Below are 19,650 nucleotides of genomic sequence, written 5' to 3' on the forward strand. Positions count from 1 at the left end.
GCATTCACTAAGCGTTAGCTTTTTAAAAATCTTTTCTTTGTTGGCATGAGTTGTGCGACTTTGACAGAAGAGACACACACACACACAGCTTTTCCAAAGGTGCTGTGGGTACACTGATTCTGAACTACCTAGAAACTTTTGGAATATCTCAGCTGGAATACCTTCTACCAGCTGGGTAAGAATGGCACACGCTAACGTTATCTTTACACATGGGTAACCTATTGATCTTGTTATAATCTAAGTTTTTGAAGAGTTGGAATACATATATGGCTTCTTTAAATCTCTCCTATTGCCTTGCATGGTTCCTTCTTCTTGATAAAGTGATGAATAATTGATGTTACAAAGGACATGATTAGAGTAACATCCACACGTGATAAATGCATCAATCAGGAACTTACTGGCAAGTTTTACTGCACAGAACAGCACAGTGGTGAACTCTATGAGATCTAAGCTGGGCTCCAATTCCGTACTTACCTGCTTTATGGCTGCTAATTGCTTCCTTTTCCTTATCTACAAATTGCGGATCACTATAGAATCTGTCTTATAGGGTTGTTTTAAAGATGAAATTAGCACACATAAAATACTTAGAACATTACTTGACATTATTGCTTAATTATTTTAGCAATTACTGCCAATACTACTTTTATAGCTACAGCTAATATATGCCTACTACTACTGCGACTGTATTTCTCTTAAGGAACATGGATATTTCAAGCATGTTCTACATATTTTGAGATTTTTAGAGAAACTAGCCCCTTAGAAATGCTTACTATGTGGAATATTCATAAAATACAAGTTCCTTTTATCAAAAAAGCAAAGATTATATTATCTTAGAAGGAAAAGTTAACATGAAAACTCCACAAGTGAATATATGCAGTATTTTCCTTTTTTTAATAGATAGTAACAGATTACAGGCACCAAAATTGTATGTTGTATTCTACAAGGGCTGCAGAAAACCTGATTAACATTAGCTTAAGCTTTATTCAGGGTTTTATTTTTTCACAAACAAAAATTTATACATAATTTTGTGCCTAATGGTAAAATACTGAACGCTTTCCTCCTAAATTTAGATTAGGCAAACAGGGACATTGAGCATTGTACTGAAAGTCTTAACCAGAACAATAAGGCAAGAAAAAGAAATAAACTGCATAAAAAGAAAGAAAGGAAGGAGTAAATTTGCCTTTATTCATAAAGAATGATAATATATGTAGAAAATTCTGAGACATCTACTAAACACTACTATGAAAAAGTAAATTTAGTGAGGTGTTAATATATGAGGTCAGTATAAAAAAATTGATTATATGACAATATACTAGTACAAAGGAATAAAAAGTGAAAGTACTGGGCCCAGCCCCATGACTGAGTGGTTAAAAGTTCCATGCATTCAGCTTCAGTGGCCCAGGTTGGCAGGTTCGGATCCTGGGCATGGAACTAATCTACTCACCAGCTATGCTGTGGTGGTGTACCACATACAAAAAAATAGAGGAAGAGTGGCACAGATGTTAGCTCACGACTAACATTCCTCAAGCAAAATAAATAAATAAATAAATAATAAAAGTACCAATTAAATTTTTAATAGCATTAATAAAAATGTTACTTAGCAATACATTTAACTAAAAACATTACAGATCCTTATACCAAAAACTACACAGCATTAATTAATTAAATCTAACTAAATGAAAAGATGTACCAAGTGTATGGATTTGAAGATTTAGTATTGTTATCAATTCTCCTCAAATTTATTTATAGATTCAACAAAATCTGAATCATTATTCTAGCTGATCTTCTGTAGAAATTGACAAACTAATCCTAAAACTCATATGGAAATGCAGAGGGCAAATGCCAAGGAAATATTAAAAAGGCAGAACAAAGTCAGACTTAAAGCGCCTGAATTCAAAGCTTAACCTAAAGATACAGCAAATGGCCAGCATGGTACGAGCCTCAAGACAGATGAATAACTCACTGGAACAAAATAGAGCAGAAACAGATCCACACTTTCAGGACGATTTCACTTTTGACAGACACCAAAGCAATCCAATGGGGCAAACGGCTACAAACGATGCGACAACTGGCTGGCTATATTAAAAAGGGATATTCAACCCTCCGCTCTTACCATATTCAGAAATTAACCAACACGTATCTATCATATACCTAAACTTAAAAGTTAAAACGTTAAAGCTTCTAGAAGAAAACATAAAAGATTGTCTTCTGCAAGAAATTATAACCATAGAAAATGGACAAATTAAACTTATTTATCATGTGAAATCTCTAAGAATATAATTTTTAAAAATGGCTCTGAAATCATAGGCTTCAAACCAGTAACAAACAAGCAGCTCTGTAAATTTAAGGCCACACATTGCAATCTTTATTTAGTGATTCAAATAAATGCAATCATCGCATTAATTATATCTGTAATGTAAAAACATTGAAGGGCAACTAATTAAAAAAGTGTTTCTGCCCCAAATTCAAATTTTAAAAAAGGAAAATTAATTTAGAGAATGGAATCTGGACTTAGCTGGGTGACACTGGGCAAAATTGCTTAACTTCTCTGTGCATCGGTGTTCTTGGCTATAAAAGGGGGATTAATAATGAGTTAGTGACACAGTATCCATCACAAAAAAAGACCTAAATAAATGCTTGGTTAATAAACGTATGCACATGTGTGTATGAGATTATGAAAGTTAATGTAGCGAAAAATTCATGGGTTACCATACTGTAAGATCCATACACAAGTTATAGTAGTGGTGGACAAAAAAGAGACACATGGGCCTCAGACTCATTAACGCACCATGCCTCATCCCCACAGCTAAGCCACTGGCATTAAGCTGTGGGAAACAATGATTAGAGCATTAGAAGAATCCCCTAGAATATAGGACCTAGCAGTTGCGGTAAAGTAGCGAGATTGCAGCCTAAGTATTCTGGGGCAAGGACCCCATGTTCTCCTGGATGCCTCTATCCAAAGGTGCTGCAGTCACTGTTCAAGTCCACGACTGTCCAGGTATCGAGAAAAAACAGAAGCAGAAGATGACAAGGGAGTTTAACACTGTCAAATACTTCATTTCCATCCAATAAGAAAATATTTTGGAATAATCACTGAATTTGGTATTTACTGAATTGCTGTAAATGTGGTCTAACAGTTTTGGTGATGGGATGGGAGGAGAAGCCAGTTTTTGGTGTGTGGTGGAGTGATTGGCAAAGCAGTAAGTGAAACAAGTAGTGAAGACCAGTGGATCAAAACTTACAGATTTAGATTTGATTGATTATTGATATTTCAAAGTAAAGTGTGTTAAAAACATAAATTTGCCAAATTTTCATTTCCTATGGAATTACATTAAAAATAAAGAAATTAATAAAACTACAAAAATCCTGTAATATCAACAGAGTTTTGTGAAAGACCATTTTAACACCGTCACTCATACAAAAGTAAGGCTATAATCTCAAAAATACATCAATATATAAATTTAGAAATTAGTGAAACGTTTGTCCTTAACTCGTGAATGGCAGCCACCAATACACAAAACTCAAGTGTTTTGAACAAGCCAAAAAAGTAAGTCTATGTCGGTGTCAAAGTTAAGGACAAAGAGACATAAAATAACCCATAAAGCAAATTCCTGGAGAAGGAGGGACAGGTATTTAGAGTATGGATGGAGATGAGAGCATGAACCCTCCAAATGCAGTGTGCTCACTTAATAACTTCAACAAGCTATCTTCCAAAGATAATTATGGCTCTAAAGGGTATTATACTGGAAGACTAAAATTAAGATGAAGTTAAATTTCTTCAATATAATACAAGTTGCAGAAAAATTATTTAGTCAGTGAAACACTTTAGAAGCAAGGCAAAGGTCCATCGCCAGAGCAATGAGATACTGCACTACTTATAATTGAAAAGGTGGAAGAATTCTTTGAATATTTAACAATAGAAGCAGTTAGTTTGCTATAACAATCCTGTTATAGAAATGGCATGTAGTTTTCATGTTTAAACTTAATTTTCTTATTTCTCCCTTTCTTTTTTGAAAAACAAAAATCATTCATCACTATAGATTGTTTCCCTTACCTTTCTGTGTACATTTAAATACACTAATAGTGAATTCGTTTATTATAAAACATGATCAACACATTATACTCAATACATATAAAATATTCTGAGGAGAAAATGAATCCAGGATTGAAGAAAAAAAGAATTAGAATTTACTTTTACTCCATATTTTCCTAGAAAATATTTAAACATTATGATAATTCAGTGATTATTTCTAATTCTTCAAATTTAACCAAAAAAATATCATATTTCACCTTTACTTGGTAATTCTATTTAACCCAAACATGTAATATTTACAGAAAAGGAGTGCATTAATTAGTTTCTCCTGAATGAATATTTTTTGTTTGACAATAAAAAATTATACTGGAGGTTTCTCTCAATCAAGCTCCAGGGAGACAACTGATGCCCACAGCATGCTGAACATTTCAGGCTAACAAATGACTCCAAACTCTCATTACCGTCAGGTGAGTTTTATGCTTACCACCACTCCAATTTTTGGTCCCTAAAATCTGTTTAAGTAAGTTAATATCATAACTATATAACTTAATTAAATATGACTTAATATGATTAAATATCAGGGCAAAATAGAGGATTGGGTTTCCAAGAAAAGAATGCTGAGTGTCTCAAACTCAACAAAGGTAAGCTATATAAAAAAAGTTCACGTCTAGGGGCCAGCCCGGTGGCGTAGTGGTTGGGTTTGCGCACTCTTCTTCAGCAGCCTTGGGTTCACAGGTTTGGATCCTGGGTGCAGACCTAGCACCATTCATCAAGCCATACTGTCACCACATAAAATAGAGGAAGGTGGTTTCCCACATAACATAGAGGAAGATTGGCACAGATGTTAGCTCAGCGACAATCTCCTCTGAGCAAAATGAAGATAGGCAACAGATGTTAGCTCAGGGCCAATATTCCTCAGCAAAAACAAAAAAATTGTTCACGTCTAATAAATGTGTGTGAGATGATTCTAAAAGACTGGAAATAGAGTTGTATAAAAATTAAATAATATTCTAGCCTGAGGCTGCTTTGCAATTGTCCTTTAGTGTCTTGCTGCATCTTAAATGGAAAATTTAGGAATTCACATTTTTCCCAATAACTGAAGCCAGCAGAGCATATATTTTGTGCAACATATACCCAAGGGGGTAAGAATCAAGAGCACTGGAAGCTAAATCAATATAAAGAGAAGAAAGCTTTTGTGACAATTAGAATCCCCCTCAAATAGATACTTATCTCACAGAACAGGATATCTTATCAGGGACTTGCGTGTTATGTAGAAGTTTGTCCTCGATGTCCTACTGAGTTCCTTTGAAATCTGAGATTTTATGATAGAGTTCACTCATATTCTTTCTTTTAATGCTCAGTGCTTTAATAAGAGCTTATCCCAGTCAATAATTCTGATAATATGTTGGAGTTGTAATCTTGATCAACTTGGCATACCCAAGCCAAAACCAAACCTAGCCTATGTTGAAAAGCAGTTCAAATAGAAGCAGCACATGTATATTTCTTTCTTTTTCTTTTTTTTAGATGATTGGCCCTGAGCTAACATCTGCTGCCAATCTTCCTCTTCTTTTTTCCTCCCCAAAGCCCCGGTACACAGTTGTATATTCTACTTATAGGTCATTCTAGTTCCTCTATGTGGGATGCCACCACGGCATGGCTTGATGAGCACTGTGTAGGTCTGCACCCAGGATCTGAATGGGCAAACTCCAGGTGCAGAAGCGGAGTGTGCAAACTTAGCCACTTGGCCACAGGGCCGGCCCTGGCACATCTATTTCTGACCGATCTTCCAACATAAAATTATCTCAGCTCAAAGCATTCAGAAGAAGGTACCTAGGTTAATTAAATACTAAATACTGATAGATACAACACATCAAAATGGTGAAGTGTAAAAAATTTTCTACTTTTGAAAATATATGCATAGCTACTAGAATTAATAACTATTATTAAGAGAAAGTAACAGAATGCCTTCAATATGGAAAAAATTAAAGAAAGATTAAAACTCTATAGTAGACTATTGAAACTTAAAACGGAATTTTCTCAAATTGCAACAAAAAGTAAATGTCCCCTTTAATGCTTCCCCTTTAATGCTAACGTTATCATTCTATTTTATTAAAAAAACCTCCAAAACTCTCATATTTAAGAATTCAAAAGCAATAATTTGGGACTGGCCCCGTGGCCGAATGGTTAAGTTCTCGCGCTCCGCTGCAGGCGGCCCAGTGTTTCGTTAGTTCGAATCCTGGCGCGGACATGGCACTGCTCATCAGACCACGCTGAGGCAGCGTCCCACATGCCACAACTAGAAGAACCCACAACGAAGAATACACAACTATGTACCGGGGGGCTTTGGGGAGAAAAAGGAAAAAATAAAATCTTTTAAAAAAAAAAAGCAATAATTTGAAGGGTACAACAGTGGTTCTTAACCATGGCTACACATAAAAATAACCTGGGGAGCTTTTAACATTCAGATTCACAGAGCCCCATCCCAAACCAATTTAAGCAGCATCTTGGCAGCCAGAGTTGGGCACTCTAGTGTAAAATGGATAAGCTTTCTATTTGCCGTCCCTCAGGATATACACACACACACACACATACAAATTTCTTATAAACAGTGCTCATTCCTAAGGATTTCACCATTATTTAGTTCAACTGCCAAGCATTGCATGACTAAAAAGGATAAAAAAGAGTTCAAATCATCCAATGCTGTCCCCAGAGTATTTATGTTATGTATGCCCTGCTGAGTTCTAAAATATTAATATTATTTATTGACTTCTGCTCAGCAAATGCAGTATACAATTTACACAAGTCAGTGACAAATATATCCATGGTCTAATATAGATGCTTTACTGGAGAACAATTCCTAGTTTCTTACTGAAGCTTGAAAATACAATCAAAATAGACTTTGCCTGGAGTAAAGAAACAAAGACTTTCACCTTTTCTGTCAATTTCAGGAATGATTACCTCTCAAATAACTTTGAACAGACTTACGTTTTGATTTTTCTGGCATTGCTGAATTTGAAATAATGTTTAAAACACTGGTTCTTTAAAAAGAAAGATTAAGTAGGCTTCTAAAAAGAAGTCAATCGGTTTTCTTAACAGGAAAAAAAATCAGATGTTACAAAACTACTTCCTATGAAAATTTCAAAAGTCTCAATATTTTTTCAAGTAAATCAATTTTTCCATAGTTCTCCATCTGCTCCTTTGTCTTTTTGTGTATACCTTTTTAAAATACACTGCTGAGGATTTCTAGAGAAGCTGACAAGTTCAGAACTTGAACTCTAATAAAACAATTATTCCAAAATTGGTCACATTGTATAATGACTACATTTTCTAAAATTATATCCTAGTTATGTCATTTGGCTAAAATCTTCCTTTGGATTCCTTCTGTCAACCCTCTTTCCCATCCTATCTCTCAGCCCCTGCTCCTACTATACTTGTTAATGATCTCACCTCCAATTAAGTTGTACAGTGGAAATATAATTTATAATTTCATCTCTATAAATGGAGTTGAAGGTAATGAGGAAACATTAGGGGTCTAAAATAGAACCTGTAGGATATTATTTGTAGTAGTAAAAAAAAACCAAACCCTGTGTATCCATGGAGGGGTCCCCATTACAAGAAGATAAGAAGGCCTGGAGAGAAGGACTGGGCTTCCATCCTGGATATAGGGTCCCATATCCTGCACTGATAGTACCTGGCTTCTGGTCAATCTTTATCATATCAGGATTACTCAATTGAGGGATTAGAAACTTCAAGCAAGGAGCTTCATAGACCATGCTGAGCTTGGAATTTGGAGCACATCATTATTGCGAGCTCAAAGGCCTACAAGACCCCAAAAGTTGTTTAAATCTGCCCTGTCAGAGATTGCTTAGTTTACTGACAAAATTGAGTGAGCCAAATGCCAGAAGAAAGATCCTGTGACCTCTGTGCCCATCTTCTATTTTCATCTCCTGATAAGTAATAAAATGACTTTCTCAAGAAGGCACTTGCCTCTGTGGTCTTTGTTCATGATTCAGTACATAAATAGCCTAGGGCAATCTTTTCTCTTACAAAAAAATGTTGAGGGCCTTCATTTGAATTTCAAATCCAATAAACTTCTAAAATGTACTGGTAGGGAGAGTTTAATATAAGGTCCTACCAGGCTAAGATGTCTAGTTTTCATTATTTTATAGAGCTTAGCCTCACTGTTGCAAGATTAGTATTGGTCCAAAGTAAAATATCACCAAGTTAAATCAGAATCAACAGAAATGAAGTTGGTGATTTGGAATTACTAAAAGCTAATATTCACTTGAATCATGTTCTTTTTATGTCTTCCTATGTAGATAAGACATTTGTAGAAAGTGATACATATGCAAATAAATATTAAATTAATAATTCAAGTATGGAGTATTTAGAATGGTTTTATTGACCATATTATTAAGGCCATATGATTTGTAAGCTGGGATTTCACAGTGCGCCCAGTAAAAAGGAGAACAACGGGGGAAACCCGATGGAATCAGAAATATATGTGAATTAATCTACTTGTAAGAGGTATATTTTGTTTTGAGAGGAAGTATGACAACTGTGTTTCTCTAAAATCATCAAGCAAGGCCTCCCATATGGTCCCAACAGGTGGAAATCACTTGTTATTGCAACTTTATGTCCTGTGAGTTGTGAAAGAACTGATCATCTACTGAGAGCATCCTAGAGAGAGCCCCAAACAAGTAGGTGGCGGACTAATGCTCGCCCTCTCCAGGGCCCATGACATTCTGGATACAAATATATCAGTACCTCCAGCACATATATTTCTAATGGTGAGGAAGATACAGGGCTATCTTAGCTGAACGCCAGTAAAAATTCCAGTCTCTCTCTTGACTCAACTTGTTCAGTCATCATTTTCATCCAGTAAAATTAGGACTAAAATTTCTTTTCCATGTAGCTCTACCTATCAGTTTGAAAATTATAATCTGCATCCTTTGTTGTAATTTAACAAAGCAGTACAATTTTTTACACATCATTATCATGTGAGATTTGATAATATGAGATAGATTCATTCTTCCTTGTGCTGACAACATGAATTTTCTAAGCTTGCAAAGCTGAGGCTCTGGACCCTGGTAAATTCACCAAGATTAAGATCATGTTGAAAGGACAGTTACCCACTCTCTTTTCTTCTAGCAGTAACGCACCTTTAAAATATTAGCAAATGGGCACATGACGGCTTCACCAAGGATGCACAGTACCTGGCAGCCAGTAAGCACTATGCATATATTTACTGATTAAATTAATCTTTCTCAATATTGTCATGCTCTTATCAAGATTAGCAATTGTAAAATGCAAGTAGAAGTTGTTGGGAAATATTTACTGCGACAAAGTATGGTTCATAAAGAGGTATACACAAAACAAAACGTTCAGATAGCCCAACATTTTCGGAACTCACTTTGCAGTAAGCAAAACAAGATATGAACTGATGTAAGGTTATTTTATAGACTTTATGTATCCTATTTAATGTGAATATTCATATAGTTCCTTAAAGAGATGTTAATATGTTTACTTATAGGGTAAGATCTCACTGGTGACACTGCATAATGTGCTACACTACCTTTCTAAAGCATATTTTTGAAAAAACCTAATGTATCTCGCCCAAAGTTTCAGGTAAGAAGTTGTTATCCTGTATTCCTTTCTGTCATAGAATCAAAGAAAACTTTTACTAGGTAAAGTACTTACAAACTCCTATATATTTGGACAATATAGGACACTAAATAAGGAGGCAGAATAATGTGGGGGAGAGAACAGAGACACTGACTCAGAAATGACATCAAATCACAGCTTCAGCTTCAGCTAAATTTGTGAAATTTGCTCCACCTTTCTGATCCTTAGCTTTCTCATCTGTTAAAAAGGATTTTTGAAGGCTTAAATGAGGTAATATCGGAGATAACATGCGAGATTAAAGAAATAATGATATTGACAGATTGTAGCTGCTATTGTTGTTATAATAACAATAACTACTAACATTATTATATGGCATGGTAACATTTCTGACCCCTTTCACAGTAGGAACAAAGGAAACATTTGTTTTAATATCTGAGAGTTCAGAGTGTTCACAGCTTTGGCATTCCAAATTTTAAAAGCTCTGATATAGGAGAAACAAATATACATTGAATCATATTCTAAACCAGTGAGATTGCTTGCATTATTTTAAAAGTTAAATAAATTATTTGGACGACCACATTGGAGAACTAAAAGTTTTAATCACTTACTAATAAATATGTGTTATGTATTTCATACTGAATGACTATAGTTGTCTTTACCTGAGAAGAGTAGGTATGACCATCTGAACCACAAACGGGGCTGGTATAGACCACAGGACACTGCTTGCAGGTGGATGATATGGGACCCCTCCATTGCTTACGGCCTACTCCTGCATCTTTCATGCTGTCAAAAGAAGAAAGCAACCACACTTAGTGCATTTATTTAAAAAATAAATAAACTTATATCAGCGTCATGCCTTTTCTCCATTGTCATTTCAACTCCTGAAGATAAATTAGAATCAGTAAACTGTGTCCTCATTTTCAATGTATTAATCCATGCAATGTCCTTCATTATATTTTGTTTCATATGTTAAGGTTTTCCTATAAAAAAGTGAGAATATATTCCTTAAGATTCTGCTAATCACATGTAGGCTATAGCTATATATCGTCACATGGATTTTTTTTTTTTAAAGATTGGCACCTGAGCTAACAACTATTGCAAATCTTCTCCTTCTTCTTCTTCTTTTTTTTTCCCTTCTTCTTCTCCCCAAAGTCCCCCCAGTACATAGTTGTATATCCTGGTTCTGAGTGCCTATGGTTGTGCTATGTGGGACGCTGCCTCAGAGTGGCCTAACAAGTAGTGCCATGTCCATGCCCAGGATCTGAACTGGCGAAACCCTGGGCCGCAGAAGCTGAGCACACAAACTTAACCACTCAGCACGGGGCTGGCCCCCGTCATATGGATTTTTTGTTTTAATTTATAGTTGTGACGTTTTTTTGATGGCCCCAGAAACAGAAGCAACAATTGCTCAGCAATAAAGAACTCAAACACCTGGAACCTTTTAAAGAGCCACCCCAGTATTCCATTAGGAACAGTACCAGAAAACAGACACCTAATTCAGCTGGTATACTCTACATGCCTGAAAATGAAAACAGTTTACTTTTAGAGGAAACAGCAACAAAGAACTACACTTTTCCTGCAACGACCACTATTTAGAGAACCAAATTAGTAGGTTTAGTGAGAGCAAATCCTCTTTTTATTGTGTAGAAATGCCTCAAAATAGATCCATTAGGCTTTGATCTAGAATAACTTGGGAAAACCCATTGTCTTCTGCTACCTAAGCTTAGAAGTATTTGTTTCTCCATTTTGATCAAACTGCTGATTGCTCTGCCTATTTGTGTGAACCACTTACACAGAAAGGGGTAAAGGGCTTAAAATAAGAATCAAAGCACGAGGGAACCTACACAAAAACATTTAATATTTAGAAGTCCTCTAGTAAATCTGTACTCAGTCTTAGTCCTTAACATTGTTTATAGAGAAAGCAATTTGATTTCTCTATCAGCATGAGAAAAGATGTTTTACTAGACACATTTACTTCCTTTTTTCTTTTCATTTTTTTCATGAATAAGTCAAACCTACAAAAAAGTAATCCCAAAAGACTACTAAGAAGTACAGTATTAATTTTCATTATAGGGAAAGAAATTCAAACTGTGTGTTTCAAATTTTGATAAAATTTGGACAGACATCAAGAACAGGTTTATCATCTTCTCTTCGCTCTCTTCTCATGCCTCCTGCTGCATCTCTTTCACAAAGGGTTTTCATGAAGCCCATCCTAGTTCCAAACATGTTCTCTTCATTTTAATTGTGTAAATTCTGCCAAAAGACCACTTTTAAAATCTTGCCTGGGGCTGGCCCCGTGGCCGAGTGGTTAAGTTCGCGCGCTCCGCTGCAGGCGGCCCAGTGTTTCGTTGGTTCGAGTCCTGGGCGCGGACATGGCACTGCTCGTCAGACCACGCTGAGGCAGCGTCCCACGTGCCACAACTAGAGGAACCCACAACGAAGAATGCACGGCTATGTACCGGGGGGCTTTGGGGAGAAGAAGGAAAAAATAAAATCTTTAAAAAAAAAAAAAAAAAATCTTGCCTGGTCACAGAGTTCATCTCATAAGAGATACAATGGGCAAAATAATCATGATGCTATTACTCATTAAACAATTGGCACAAAATTCTAATGGAAATTAAGGCATTCACTGGTAAACCTGGAGCATTATTTGATATCACTTCAAGACATAAACTACAGAAATGAGAGAATTAAAAGAAATAAAATATTATATTTGCATTATTCGTTCACTTTGTTTAATCAAAACAAGGCATAAAATTATGCAAATTATTTGCTCTTCAGATACATTAGGAGAAATTATTACCAAGTTTTGGTTTCTAATCAATAAAAATTATTTACTAGAACAGGATGAATATATCTTTTTTGCCTTGGAGATATATATGTACATGTCTAACTCCAACACGTCTCCTTTTTCAATTCACCTCATTCCTCTTTCCTAACATATATGACTTAAAAGCCCTAATGAATATAGAAACAAAAACATTGTTATATTAATGATTTTCTTTTATAAATATCTTTTATGACTCAGAAGATCTTTCACATTTAATTCAAAGAGTAAATATACCGAGACCTAAAATCTTTTTAAAAATTTGAAGATTTATTAGAAATTCCTGAAACTGAAGTGAGTGAAATTACAATGGAGTTGTTAACTACGTTTTGAGGTAAAAAAAACTTTAGTTACCCTTATTCCCTTCAAAGTCAATATTGCTGAACACCAGACAACTTTGGACTCCTAAAGTACATCAATAAGAATGGTCAGGATTTGCTAAGTATAAACAGTATAATATTGTATATATTTGCATCACCATTTTAAATAATGGCTGATGCCAAAGTCTACAATTTCCTAAACCATCAGAATATTTACTTATGTTTATTTTAAAATAAATACAACAGTAGATGATAACTTAATCAGAATTCATGTTTTAATATCTATTACTCATACCATAATGCATGGAGAACCGTGACTCATGAACTTTTTACTATACTCGGTAAATGCGAAAGAAAGCACGAGGCATTTTGTCATCATAACACAGTCTTTATAGAACAGATTTTATATTTAACAAAATAGTCTAGAAAATTTGAGCCTAAATCTGAAATTCTAAATATCATAGTTTTTATGTGTTCTTAAATCATCTCAGACTGTTTGATGTAATTCACACATAAAAGTTTTTATTTCATTTTCTGTAGGAAGACAAATTACATGTGGGTACATAAAGGGCAGTATAGAACATGGTTTTTCTAGGCATGTATTCATGTTGGGATTAGGGTACAAACACAAATTGATTCCTAAGAATCTTATCCTTTGAATAAAAACGTACTTCTACAAATTCAGAAATCAGGCAACAATGTAATAACAAGAATCACTAGATATGCACAAATAAGATGTAATTCTTTATTTCAAAAATCAAAACATCTATAATTGAGAAAAAGATTTACATGTGAAAACAAAATGAACAATATAACACGGCAGACACTTAGGGGCAAATACACTGCATTGTTAACAAGGGCTTTAGGAATTCTGAGTAATGATCATTTCTAACGGCAGTAGTTGGGCAAGACTTCGAAAACAGGGTAGCTGTATGCAGTTGCAGAGGTTGCATGCATCACAGACCATGTATATAAGGTGCCCTTCAGCATTGTGCAGTGCTCCACCTGTCCCACTGAATGTGGTGTTTCTTTTCACTCTGCTCACCACGGAAGAGATTTTTGCACCCTAGAGTCTCTTTTACCATGGTTATTCTGTGATTCAGAATTTGTTTGGTTTGGCATCAGGAATGCTTCTCAGAATTAGCGTTACTCATAATGTTGAGTATCAAAATATTTTTGTCTTCTTAGGAAAATCAGTGAAATAATGAGGCTATAACTGAAAATTTCTAACATTTAATATCTACGCATTATATACAATATGTAAACATATATAATTACACCTAAGTGGAGATTATCTTTCTTTTTCAGTTTGAATTTTAGTTATATTTTGAAGGTCCTATTTAAGGAAGAGTAATGTGTTTCTAAGTGATAGATGAAGTCATGGCAGTCAGCGTACAGACCAAGACCGGCCAAGTAAAGTGCTTAGGGAACAGCAAGGCTGGCTCAGCCTGTCAGAACGTGCTCTGGGCATCTGTGGCAGGAGCAATGACAGGTAAGAAACTAGATTTGGCAAAAGCATCACTAGGCATTTTATTCTGAATATTCTATGTGTAAAAGGTCTTCACCTTTGAGAGTAAGTCTAATTTTTTTATATACCAAAGGCCATTAGCGTTTGATTTTTTTGAATTATTCTCAAACCAGGCAATATAATTTGCTCCCATTATTGAAGTACAAAACTCAAGCCGGCTGCGAAACTCTGAAATGATTTTGAAATTACTCTTTCAACAGCAACTCTGCTAGAATAAACTTTTTAGGGTACATCTTAAGAACAATTTTTCAGAAATATGTACTTCAATTTGGAAGATTCGAGTTAAAATTTTATTTATTTACTTTGTAATGGCATCTTGTATATGGCCATAATTCTTTCCCTTAAAGAGAAAAAATTGTATTTTTGCATCTAGGGAAACAGAGCAATTGAATGATAATCTATGATATATAAAGTTAGGGTTTTTTCTCAAAATCTTCCTTTTTAAATATTCCACCATGAAGGCACTAAGTTAGTTTCATACCAATATACCTGTTATTGTGTTTCTAATAGCTGGAAAATTAAACTACAAAAAAGAATTTATACTATTGCTAAAGTCCCTTTACACGACTTATTTTGAGGCAACTGAGTCATATAATCTTACAATCTGAGCTATCTTCTTCTGTTCCTGACTTACCTTTCACTCTAGAGCCTTCAGTGTAGGTCGCCAGCATCAGTTACACATGAAAGCTTAACAGGCTATTTTTCTAATAACTACAATGTTAATTACTGCTACATCCGTTTAGTCAATTATAGTCTACTTGGTTTTCTCTTTAGTTAATCATGTTGTGCATTTTAACAATACAATTTGAACACAACTTCTATGTTTTAGGATTTACATTGATTTTAGAAAGAGCATAAATGATGTTACCAAAATGGTTAGCAGAAAAAAACTCATTTTAATTTGATTTAAGTTTCATATCTGACCGTGTCATTAATCAGCCTTGGCAAGTCAGTAACCTCCTTGAGTCTTAATTCTTTCACTTATACAATGCTGAGCTTCATCAGTATGGATCATTTAATCTTGAGCATTCTATGAGTCTATAAATCTTTAATACAATTACTTACGGGAAGGCACTCAACAAAAATTAGAAGCATAGACAGTGTATATTGGCTATATATTGTAATTTTAGAATGTGCCTTAGTGTTACCAAGTGAAACAAATGTATCATTATGGCCTGAAGGATGATACTGAGTGGGGCAAGAGAGTGCTAGGAATGTTGAAGTTGCAAAATTTTGCTATCTCAAGGTAGCAAATGAAAGATATAGAAGGAGCCCTGTCTTGTGACAACTAATTAAAGAAGGATAATAAAACATGGCTGTGTTTAAAAAGGCATGATTTCCATGAAAGTATCCCTAAGAATAAAATAATACTTGTATTATAATGTCAAGGAATATCATCAATAAATTGTAAAAATAAATCATATATTTATACTATAAGTGATTACATATTTTTCTAAAACATTGTAGTCCTGGAATCTGACATCACATATAATAAACTCTCAGTTTTTTTTGTTTTTTTTTAAGGAAGATTAGCCCTGAGCTAACTACTGCCAATCCTCCTCTTTTAGTTGAGGAAGACTGGCCCTGAGCTAACACCCCTGCCAATCTTCCTCTACTTTATATGTGGGACACCTACCACAGCATGGCTTTTGCCAAGCAGTGTCATGTCCACACCCAGGGTCGGAACATGTGAACCCGGGCCGATGAGAATCATAACGTGCAAACTTAACCAGGGCACCACCGGGCTGGCCCCTAAACTCTCAGTTCTTTAGGCCATAAATTTGCAAAGAGAATAAAATGCCAAGCGATTTATTATATATTTATCTTAGAAGGGGACCATCAGTATCTAAGTCTTAATTTCTGAGGTGTGTTTGCTTCTTTCTATATGCATCTATATTAACTCAATTCTTAATGACTTTGCTTCAAAAGAATTTGGTTATAATCTGATAAAACAGCATTCAAGTGAACCGAGACATTCTGTGAATGTCTCAGCTGCTGGCAGTTTGATGTATCTCTTGTCTGCTTGATACACCTAACATTTCAGTTCCTTTAAGCAGTCAGTTTTATAAGTTCTGCCAGAGTTGTGGAGGAATTCTTCCTTAAGACATGACCGCCAAATCACGATTCCTTCCCTACTGGCCATAACTCTTCAAGAAACAAGGCTACCCTTATTCCTTTTTTTGCCATGGGCCTTAGGAAGGACAGATGGTATTAGCAAGGTACAGTATATTATCATTGGGGTGACAAAATTATATGAAAGTTAGAAAGCCCCATATGGAAGTTATTAAAACTGTAGTGGTCACTATTTGCTTCATGTGATTTCTGTTCTCTGTATGACAGTAATTTGAGCAATGACACAAAATAGCATAAGTAAGCAATTTTAAGTAAAAGATAAACTCTGTAAATACACAGATGGAAAAACTTTATACTAAAAACACTATTAACAATGTAGATACTAAAGAACAAATATACAATCAAAATAATTATTTACTTTAAAAAGAACAAATATTATATCAAAATAAGTTGGCATAGTTTATCAGCCAGATGAATAGAAAATCTGCTTATCCCATATATTTTATAAAGAACTAAGTTCACAGAAAAAGCTCACTGGTATACATATTTCAAAATACAGTGATAGCAATAATTAATAAAATGTATCTTTAAAAACTATTCCTAACATAAATTGAATACACTGTAAAAATTTATTGTAATAATAAATTTTCATCATGAATTACATTTACCAGGCCAACTGATATGATACAGCACTGTTGCCAGGAAATCAAAGTAATCAGTGATTTAGAGAGTATATATTTTACAGAGTAATAAAATTGGACCTCAGAATTTAGAATTTAAAGAGAAGTAGATAATTTATCATTTATAAGTGCTCCACTTTACTTGAACAAACCTTAAAACAACTTTGCACAGTTAGATTGCTACTTAGGTAAAATACAATTCAAACCAGGTTTATTTCAAAGACTGATGCATTTGAACATAGATCTTGCTAATACAATAAACTATTTAGCGAGGTTAATTTTCTCTATCAAAGAATGTTTCACTGACCTTATTTTACAGCTGTTATCAATGAGAGATTTGAATCATGGACAAGTCTGAATAATATATTCTGTCAAGTAAATAACTTTTCTTAGGTAGTAAGCATATTCACAATTATTGAGACATTAATAATTTCAAAATTTCAAAATAGACATTACTACAAATGACATATAATCTCTTTTTCAATCTGACCTCCAATGGATTGAATGAATAATACAACTTTGAAACGTATAATACATAGACGATGTCAAATTCGTATTGTTCTAGGTCCGTACTGTTTCCACATATTTAATTTCAAACATTATTTTAATAACTAAAGCTCTCTTCACTTAAGCTATGGAAAAAGGATATTCAATTGTAAGGGATCTCAATAGTATAAGACATAAAGAGTCATTGGAGGAGTTATTACGGACTAGAAATCTCGATCAATCTATTTCCAGCAAAATGCAGACCAACAGATTGGGAATTCAGGATCTTATGTATGATAAACCAACTACCTAGTTAATAAGCATTTATAAATGTATTCATTGGGAGAAGTGTTAGAAAATTACTTTTTGTTTTCAAGCAAAATATTATCATAAAGTAATATTTTAGGTACTGAGCCAAGTATTTACACAAATTCAAGGTTAGATTTTTGTATTTACTGATAGCCTATTATGTTTCAGACATATATGCTACAACATTATCTATTATTTTAGCAATCTTATGCAGTACATATTATTCTTTAAATTTTGAAGCTAGGAAGAAGGAGATTGTAAGAGCTTAATTACACTGCTCAAGCTTCTATTGCTTGTAATTGGAAGATATGGAGTCCAAGTGTTTGCCTTTTCATTTTGTGATTGGGGGTTTGCCTGCTATAAATGTGCACACATAATTTTAAAGGCCATGGGAAATCACATTTCCATATTTCATAAATTTCTAGGTCAGTTTTACTTAACAGGTGAAAAATAACAGCATGGCTACCTCAAATTTTGCTTAAACAAAGATCCATCACCACCAATAAGTATTGTCTAGAGAGTATATCTGGCTAATTAAACCTGAGATTTATATTGAGTGTAATAAATAATACACCATCTATGTGATTCTGATTTAGGGAATCAGTACAAAGATTAATTGACTGATATATGAATTGGTTCTATTTAATCTGTGTTGACAGGTATATTTTCATTCCAGATATAAGAATGTTTGCTAAGTCTAGCTTCCTATATTCAATATAAGAATTGGGAAATTCTTCTGTTTTTTCAATTGTTACTGTTCATAAATAAAGCAAGTTTTCAAATATTAACTTTGTTACTACTTTAACCTTAAGTAGTTCTCTAGCGTTAGCACTGAGCATAGTATGAACTAAAATTTGAGCTCACAAAAATGTGTGATTCTTAAGGATCAAGGAGATTCTATATTTGGAAAAATGTATTCACATTTTTACAATAACAGTGACAGACATGCAACTTAAAAAGGGAAAAATATTCTACCTAAAAGAAAATGTTTAACTATGCAACATTTATCAAAAAACATAGAAAAATATTGTTTGATCATTCAAAATATATTTTATATATCAAAAATCAAAAGCAGTTTTCATGATTAAGACGTATTTTGTTTGTTTTTCTAAATAGAAGGCAATATTTTTAGCTACTGTTCAACAAATAGAACTGACAGGTTTAGCAGAAGCATTTAACAGTTAAATGCCACATTTTACTTAAGAAAACAGTCAGCAAAGGTCATTCAAAGTTCAGAGAAGGAAAATAGAGCTTTTGCTCCCATGTGTTGTTTTCAAGGAAGTCAAAGGTTATTGGTCTCCTCCTTGCTTGCTGCTTCATTGGAAAGGAAAGGTATAGAAATAAGAAAGGCAAAAGAGGGTACCATGTTTTGCTCGAGTCTGACTTACAGGCTGAGAGAAACTTGAAGAGTACAAAACCTTCACTATGCATGAACTCTTCCAGTATTTTTTAAGTTAACTAATTAATAAAATTAAAAAGAAAGTCTGGACTGTTTGACTCCATAATATCTTTCTCTCTACCTGATTGTATTTAATTCCTGTCCTGACAGCATATATACTTCTTTAAGCATGTGTTGACTCCTGGTATCTCAGGAGTAGAGTCAGATTTGCTAGACTAGGAAATGTTCTTCAGGAAACACTATCTCGATAACTAGTACAATATCTAAAAGATTATCAGAAAGATCTTTTAAGACACTTTCATTATTTTTATTTGTATCATTACTTATGCTTACAGCTACTTACTATGTTCTAGGAACTGAACTAGGCATT

The 19,650-nt window shown here is 34.2% G+C and overlaps 1 protein-coding gene across 1 annotated transcript in view; it reads right to left on the reverse strand.

Moving 5' to 3' along the window:
• SPOCK3 (SPARC (osteonectin), cwcv and kazal like domains proteoglycan 3) overlaps nucleotides 1-19,650 on the reverse strand; it is a 461,901-nt gene that overhangs the window by 153,897 nt on the left and 288,354 nt on the right. The window contains exon 5 of the mRNA XM_046656940.1: nucleotides 10,318-10,441. Coding sequence (XP_046512896.1) covers nucleotides 10,318-10,441 — 124 coding nt within the window. The remainder of the gene's footprint in view (nucleotides 1-10,317; nucleotides 10,442-19,650) is intronic.

Source organism: Equus quagga, chromosome 3 (assembly GCF_021613505.1).
Source record: "Equus quagga isolate Etosha38 chromosome 3, UCLA_HA_Equagga_1.0, whole genome shotgun sequence".
NCBI classification, from domain to species: domain Eukaryota; kingdom Metazoa; phylum Chordata; class Mammalia; order Perissodactyla; family Equidae; genus Equus; species Equus quagga.